This window comes from Microplitis mediator, chromosome 1 (genome assembly GCF_029852145.1).
Source record: "Microplitis mediator isolate UGA2020A chromosome 1, iyMicMedi2.1, whole genome shotgun sequence".
In the NCBI taxonomy this organism is placed as follows: domain Eukaryota; kingdom Metazoa; phylum Arthropoda; class Insecta; order Hymenoptera; family Braconidae; genus Microplitis; species Microplitis mediator.
Genome location: NC_079969.1, coordinates 16,656,174 through 16,665,193, shown reverse-complemented (window position 1 = coordinate 16,665,193; position 9,020 = coordinate 16,656,174). Strand labels below are relative to the sequence as shown.

The 9,020-nt window shown below is 28.9% G+C and overlaps 1 protein-coding gene across 4 annotated transcripts in view; it reads left to right on the top strand.

Moving 5' to 3' along the window:
* The window catches only part of LOC130678162 (dystrobrevin beta), a 160,151-nt gene continuing 151,131 nt past the window's right edge, over positions 1-9,020 (top strand). For all 4 annotated transcript variants that reach the window (XM_057485199.1, XM_057485194.1, XM_057485200.1 and 1 more), the window contains exon 1: positions 1-239. Coding sequence is in view for 1 of the 4 variants with exons in the window: in XM_057485195.1 (XP_057341178.1) it covers positions 217-239 (23 nt within the window). In the remaining 3 variants the exon portion in view is untranslated. The remainder of the gene's footprint in view (positions 240-9,020) is intronic.

Sequence of the window (9,020 nt, the reverse complement as noted above, 5' to 3'; positions counted from 1 at the left end):
AGTGACTACTAGGGATGGTACCTCAGATCACTTTCGCGGATATATCTATAGTTTTGAGTAAAACTTTGTCGACCTGGATAGAATAACTTTGCCGTTGTTCTTAATTAAACTTAAGGATATCATTGTTTATATTGGGTAATGCGGAAGGACAAACGAATGTTTAACAAGTCTCTTTGTATTGTGGTTACTATGACATAACTTAATGGTCATTTTTATATGGCTGATTCCTTTGAACATAAGTAAGTAATTCTAGTATGCTTATTTATAAAGACAGTACTTTTTTTCATACATAATAGAATTTAACACTCGTTTTACTACTTTATGACAATAGTGTTAATTACCTAACATATCAATGCAAATCATTTAACTGATCTGTAGATATATTGATAACTTGATATTTGGAAGAATAAAAAAGAGCTAACCAGATGACTTCTGAATAATTAACAAATTACGAATATATGTATTTGCACATGTTTATATATATACAAACATTGTGTTTACCACTTACAAAAGTCGATGAATGATCGATTAGTTTCGACAATCGTCGGACATCGTCGTTATTCGTTCGTTTGTAATCTATATTTTACAAACTTATTTTTGTAACATTGGAAAAAAATATTTTTTTAATATTCCATAGCAATATTTTGAAAATAGTTCTTTCAAATGTTACAGTAATATTTTTGAGATATAGTTTAACAATATTTCTGATGAATATTCTTAAGGAAGTTCTAAGAATTATATTTATTTAATATTGTAGATGAAATATTTGAAAAATATGTATCATAAATATTTTCGAAAAATATTTCTTAAATATTAAGACATATATTGTGTTAATGGATCATCAATCGATTTTTGTATGTGTTAAAGACCATACCCTGTTTAAAAATACTCATTGAAAAGTATTGAAAAAGATGAGAATTGAATACTTTTGAATAAATCCTATTTCACAAGGTTTTCATTTGGACTTAAAATTAATACTTTTCAATTATATTGAATCTAAAAATAATGTAAGAATTTCTAAACTTCCACAGAATTGAAAATGATTCGAATAAATTGATTTTTTTAATCTTTGTGAATCCTCGTCAATAATAAAAAAGTTTCGAATTTTAGGGTTACGAGTAGCATTGAAAAAAATTCGAATAAATTGACAGTTTTCAATCTGTCTAAATCTTCCTCAATACCATAATAGTTCCATATTTCGGGTTAAGAGTTGGATTGAAAAAGATTCAAATGAATTGACATTTTCAATCTTTCTGAATACTTCTCCATAACAAAATAATTTCACATTTCGGGTCACGTGTGGGATGGCAGGTATACGACCTAGCCATAAGCGACCCTACCAAAAATAAAACCCTACCCAATTGAAGTCAACCGCATCACACCTACCTAGAAAATTCCTGCTCCAATGAAATATTCTACTGTCCCAAAATCTCCACCAATGAAAAAATCTAGCATGATATAATCACTGCTAAAAAAAAAACACTACCAAGTTGCATTTATGAATAAACTTTACCGTTTAAAATCCCTACCATCAACTTTAGAATGTATATTTTACTGACATAAAATTTATTTTTAATTAATTGGGAGCCATTTGGGAAGATTTAGGAGTATGACTTTATTATTTAGGACTAATTAATTAGTGAATACTTAGCATTTGGGATTTTGAAACCAAAACAATTCATAACTTTCTTCCCGAATAGTTTCCTATTAACTAATGAAAAGTCGTGTTAATTATATTTTCTAACATGTACACTAAACGCTCAAACAATATTGAATAATTACTCTTAAATTAATTAGTGCTGAGTTATAAAATTATATTCCTAAATCTTCTTAAATGATTCCCAATTAATTAAAAAAAATTTATTGTCTGTAAATATACGTTTTAAAGTCGATGGAAGGGATTTTCAAACGGTAGAGTTAATTCATAAATACAACTTGGTAGAGTGTTTTTCTGGTAGTAATTATATCGTGGTAGATTTTTTCATTGGTAGAGATTTTGAGATGGTAGAATATTTTATTGGAGCGGGAATTTTCTAGGTAGGTATGATGCGGCTGACTTCAATTGGGTAGGGATTTATTTTTGGTAGGGTCGCTTATGGCTAGATCGTATACCTGCCGTGTGGGATTGAAAAAAATTCAAAGAAGTGACAGTTTTTAATCTTTCTGAATTTCCCTCAATACCAAAATTGTTACATATTTCCAATTATGGCTTGAACTGAAATAAATTAAAATGAATTGACATTTTCCAATCTTTCTGAATCCTTCTCAATACCAAAATAGTTCCATACTTTGGATCGATTGTAGGATTGAAAGAAATTGTGAATTTTCAATTTTTCTGAATCTTTCTCAATACTAAAATAGTCCCATACTTCGAGTTATGACTTGAATTGCAATAAATTAAAATGAATTCACATTTTCGAATCTTTTTGAATCTTTTCCGAAAATAATGAAAGATTGAATTCTTTTCAATACTTTTGAATTCCATTATAAGAATTAGAAAGTATTCAAATGATCGAAATTTCAATTCCATTTAATATTTTTCAAAATCTCCGTATGAATTGAAGAGAATTAAAATCATTTTCAATACTTTTCAATGAGTATTTTTAATCAGGGTATATATCTATGTTTATACACTAACGCAAAAAATTAAAGGAACAAAAAAATTTTAGAAATTTTTTAGTGATTTTTCCAAGGCTGTAACTTTGTAATGATAATCGTATCGAGATTTAAAAAAATATAAACATTTTGAAGCTTGAAACCTAGTTTGAATATACTCAAGTATATGTCTTTTGATCAAAAAATCTTTTTAGAGCTACAATTTTTGCGCATTCATGAAGAAAATCGCGAGACAAAAATTTTTGAAATTTTTTTTTTTTTTTTTTGGAGGGTCCACGGGCTGAGGAAACTTTTTTCTCTGCCCTCCGGCCGGAAAGTTGCAACTTTCGGGCCGCTGCCCTGAACGAAGTTGCAATTTTCCGGCTACGTCGCGCAGAAATAGTATATTGCACACCTAGGGCAGTAAAGTAAGAAAGCTTCAGATCACATGTAATTGTTGGCCGAGGCGAAGCCCTGTTTTGCACAGTGGGACACGAGCTCAAGGGGCTCGAAAACGTTAGTGTGAACCTTAAAGAATATTCCGGTTTGGAAAGATTTGTAAAATATTTAAAACCTAATAGGATATAAAAGCTCAATATGGAAATAAAGCATTAGAAGCACCGTCGAACTGTAATTTTTCAACTGGTCCCGTAGCGTAGCCGTAGCGGTATTATCGTTGGTCTCTCGCGCGTCCAGTGTTTTAGATGTTAGGTTCGAATTCTCCGTAGGGTAGTGGCGAAAATCCAATTCTCAGAGAGCATGTAGGTATGATATTAATATGTAAATGCAGTACAAACGTCACTACCCCTGTACTTCGCTTAAATTGAGAATAAAAAAAAATTAATTTTTTGAATTTATCATTGTTGAAATCATTCAAGGCGCTAAACTAATATAGTAGCTGAAACTATGAATTTTTAATAGTGGTTACTATATTTATATTGTGATGATAATTATATCGAATTAGCCTTGCTAACCATAGAAGTATGGTTGTCATAAAAATTTGCTTCTGGACATGCTGAATAAAGAAACTGTTAAATTTACTACTAAATAATTATCTTAACTATACTTTTCTGTTACTGTTAACTAATATCATATCACACGGAAAGAATTTTTCGATAAAAATTACTCTCTAATTTCGAGTAATCCTGGGCCGTTGCAAAAAATTGGTATTTTTTGTTTTAAATTTAATATTTTTTGTTTAAATATTAACGTTGCTAGACTATGTTTTACTCTACTACTGAGTAATTTTTTAAGTCTTATATTTAATCGATTATTGTGAATATCTCATCTTAATCTATTAATTTTTACTCCATGCGATTAATTTTTACTCCCCAATATACCATTCTTTTAAACCCATTAACTGTTTGATGAAAAACTGCTTATAACTCGAATAAATTTTCTAATCTATGGAAGTAATTTTTACTCTAAACTGCAGAGTAATATTTCAGTAGTCTCCGTTAATCTTCGGTTAATATCGGCTTCAATTAAATGTCTTTTATTTTGCTCGCGACAACTTACATGTTACGCACACAAACGTAAGGCTGAAAAAAAAGACGATCTCTGTATCTCTCTATAACTTAATATTTATTTAAAAAAAAAAAAAATTTGTATTTCTTCTTTTTCAACACAATAAGAGTAATATTTTTTTTTTATTCTTTTTCAAAATATTTATTTTAAGTCATATTCTAAGGCAATTAGATGGTTTTTAGATTTTTTATAGAAATTTCAGCCTATTAATTGTAATTTTTATTGTAATTCAATATAAATTTTATAAATTGACTAATCAACTTTTTATCATAACCTACGAGTAAAAATTGAATTAGAGAGAATTTTTTTAGACATCCGCTAGGGGTAATTTTTACTCGCAATTGTGAGTAAAAATTAATCTGATTGATTTTTACTCACTGAAAGAGTAAAATTTCGTAATTCGAAAGTAAAAAGTCGTAATGGCCCAAGATTACTTGATTTAGAGTAATTTTTAGAATAAATAACATGGCAATATTCATACGGAAATTCTTTCCGTGCATTTAACGAAACTGCACTTAATAGTGGAGGTCTTATTCAACTATGTTTTTTATAGTCCAGAAAACCATTTTTTTCTCTCAGTGATCTTCGAGCTTGAAAATCTTCTTGCATGCAACTTTTTTTTTATGAGTTGTTTAAGGTGGATGGGTCGTGCAAGCGAAAATTCAAGAAATCTTCCAAACTTTGAGTATAAGTATTTAAATGTATAATACACACGCTCTTAAAATTTAGAGACGATTCACCACGTCTAAAAAAAGATATTTGCAATGAAATTTTATGTTTTTTATATATGTAGCATGGGAGAAGCGTGGGAAAATGACAAACTTGTTAGTTTTTTTCTTGACGGAATTTCACTGTTTTAACGAAAAACTAATATAATGAAGAATAATATATTTAGAAAATTAAAAAAAAAAAAAAAATAGAATTATTTACCATGTAGTTTGTATAAAATATTGAAATAAATTACACTTTTCGAAGATTAGTTTTAGTGGAGAGGATCGGAGAAACAGTCACGAGTAAATGAAGCGGCCACGTTACAACGGGTAGAAAGCGCGAAAATACATAACGGCTAAATTCATATAGTAAAATATCGGGAATAATATTAGTGGATAAATAGTTATATATGTTTCATTAACAGTTATCAATAAAATGCAACGATTTATTAACAACAACAAAAAATGAATAAATAAATTAATGACTGAATTAATTAATTTAGAGTATATTTCAAAATGCGCTACAAGTAGCTACAGCTTCTAAATTTTGAAAATTTAATTAATTAAATAATTTAATTATAGTTAATTAGAACTTTAATTAGTTGAATCATATTTAATTTTCTTGATAAATAACCACCAAAATAATTTAATCGAACATTTACGTTTAGATCATGTGCATAAACTATTGGCAGGGAGTCTAGTATATGGTGGGGACAACTGAATCGATCGCAGCGCTCGATGTGGGCACAATTTCGTTGAATCATGCTCTTGTGGAAAATAAACATGTGAATATTAAGTTTAAAAATAGTTTATAATAATTATTGTGTCATTAATGTTTGCCTCTGCTCATCGTTTAAAGTTAAAACAATATTTTATAATTTACTGATTCAAATCCGTTTTGGATAATGATTTTTATGATTGCCTAAAAATAATTTTTTAAAAAAATATTATAAGTTAATACTTTCTTAGTTACGATTCATAAGCAAATTATCATGAATTACAATAAAATTATTTACTAGAATTTTGTTAAAAAACGCAAATTACTATTCTACTATTTTTAAACTTTTATTATTGTAGTTGTCATGTATTATTTGTTTTGATTTTATCGGTTAACCTTATTCTATCCCTAGCGAACCTGAAATACGGTAAAAAAACCGAAATTTCGTTGAATTTACGGTAAATTACCGTAAAAAACCGTAATACCGTAGTATTCCGTATTGCTACCGAATTTTGCGGTAAAATTGCGGTATCCCACCGAATTTTTACGTAAAATTACGGTAAGTTACGGTAATCTACCGCAAAAATTCCGGAATGGGTATAAAATTCTTTTACGGTAAGCCTACCGTATTCTTACCGTAAATTTTTAGTCTGCCACCGTAGAACACACTTATCTAAATGTATTTCTGTAAATTTGGCAAGTACTTAAAGTTTTACTACAATTTAATGACTTTTACCATCTGGGACTCAAAAATAAAAGGCTAGAAAAAATGGCTAAATCTACCAACAAATAAGATAAACATATCTTAGAAAATCTACTACAATTCAGGTATGGGTTAAATTGGAAATGCTATGAGGAAAATGGACACAAAAAAGTTGATGTACTAACATTTTCCACTTTTATTTATTCATGGTGTCCAAAAATAGAAAGTATAGAAAATTTAAAGCTCACATACCAATAAACGGATGTTTATGCAAGATTATTATGGTTGTAGGAAATTGAACGCTATACAAAAAAAGTCTTTTATTATTTTTTGATAAATCCAACTGTTTAAAAGTTATTTGAGCTTAAAGTCAAGTTTATAGTGAATTTTGAGATCTTTTTATTTTTCCGGCGAAACTATCAGTCTTATCACAAAATGTCATAAAAATTTTTTTGAAGGTAATTTTATTCCTTCCAAATTATTACGAATAAAGTTTTTCGAAATTCTGCGTTGTTTTCTAGTTATTTTCATTTCAATGTCGAGCTCTTAAAAGCAATCAGAAAACTATTTTTTTAAGTTTTTCTTTCTTTCAAGTTTCATACATTTGAATTTGCCGGGCTATTTTGAGACAGCTGAAACCTGAAACACGCTCCCTCGTGTGAGTAGCTGAAACTTGCTCCCTCGCCAGATAATCAGCCATTAGATTTTCTGCGCAGTGTCTTCTGTTCATTTTATAAGCGTTACATTATTGAATAATTATCATTGTGGATTTAAATGATAAATAAATTGATTTCAAATAATTGAAACATGAAAATTTATGTTATGTGATTTTTTACATTTTATGCGTGAGAATATGCTTAACAAGTGATTATAATAATCATTTTAATTTTTGTTTATGACATGCTGAGTTTATTGGTTAAGTTTAGCGTTGTTGTAATAAGTTAGGAAAAATAATCAAATTCGATTTATTACGTGCTATTTACAAGAATTATTTTATTCTTAACTTAAATTTAAATTTTTCTAATAAATTAATTTATTCTAAACTTAAAAGCCAGATTTATAGCAAATTTATAGATTTTTATTACTTTTCCGGTGAAACTATCAGGCTTATCATAAAATGTTAGAGTGTCTTTTTTGTACACAATTTTATTTTTTACAAATTACCTCCAATAAAGTGTCTCAAAACTTCGCATTGTTTACTAGTTATTTCCATTTTCATGTCAAGCTCTTGAAATCGATCAGAACACTAATTTTTTTTAAGAGCTTGACATTAAAATGGAAATAGCTAGAAAAAAATGCGGGATTTTAAGAAACATTATTGGAGATAATTTTTAATGAAGAGGATTCTCAACAAAAAAGATTCTATGACGTTTCGTGATAAGTCTGATAGTTTCACCGAAAAAGTAGAAAGATCTCGAAGCTTCCTATAAATTGGACTTCAAGCTCCAATAACTTTTAAACAGATGAATTTCGCAAAATTTACAGTACAATTACTGTTCCTGTGAGCATATCTAATTTTACGGTATTTTTCGATATCACTACCGTAGTTTACGGTAATGCCACCCTAATCAAGTACGGTAATTCTACGGTAAGTTCCGGTAAACTACGGTAGATTCCGCGGAATACCGTAGTTTACCGGAACTTACCGTAGAATTACCGTACTTGATTAGGGTGGCATTACCGTAAACTACGGTAGTGATACCGAAAAATACCGTAAAATCAGATCCGCCAGGGATTCTAAAATAATAGTATTTATTATTTATTAAAATTTTTTATCCTTAGTTTCTTTATCGAAATATATTCAATTTAATTTTCTCTATCAAAAATACAAGTGCACTTTTTCATTTATATCATTATAAATTTTTGTATTTTGATTTTATAACAAATTTTTATTTTTTAAACTGATTTTATGTATCTATCATAATTCTCGAGCATGATTTTTTGTAACCATCAGATGTCGTTTTCGTCGCGCTCCCTGCCAATAAGTGAGTCTTGACTGTACAAGGCGAGTAAGAGAATAAATATGCGACGTTGCCAGATTTTCAAACAGACTAATTTATCATAGTGTGAGGGTATTCGTTTAGGGAATACAGTAGTATTAGGAGTACAGCCCAGTTAAAAAAATATGGACTATAACGTTAGCTCCGCAGGTACGCGATACATGGGTAGTGATCCAAAAATTTTTGACTGTACTGTAGGGAAAGAACTACCTTAAGCTCAAACAAGTTACGTCATAAAGTTTAAAATTTCAAGAAGAGGAAATAATTAATGAACAAGCGTTTTTTAAATTTTCATTCACGATGATGTTCAATAAAATAAATGTATTTAGGCTGTAATCATTTTAAGTGACCAAACTAAGAATTTAAAAGAATTTGGACTCAGATCAGAGCATTAATATATAAAATATCCGAGAAAAATATTATTATAACAGAGAAATTTTCAACTTGTTAAGAGTTGGCCCCTTATAGATTTGTTATTAATTAGTGCGCCACTGAAAGATAAAACTCAGCCTTCCAGAACCGGATGTTAAATTGAATAAATTTTCAGAGTCATTGTACGTATTGTAAGAATAGGAGACGATGAAGGAATTAAATAAATTTTATCAATTATGTAACAAAATTTTATTCAGTTTATTTATAATTAGATTACAAGCATAATCTTAACATTATTTAGTTCCCTGGACTTTACTTAATCTAATTTAGTTTCCTGGATTTTTGTAGTTATTTAGTCCCCTGGACCTTTTACTTTATACCTTGGATACTTGAGC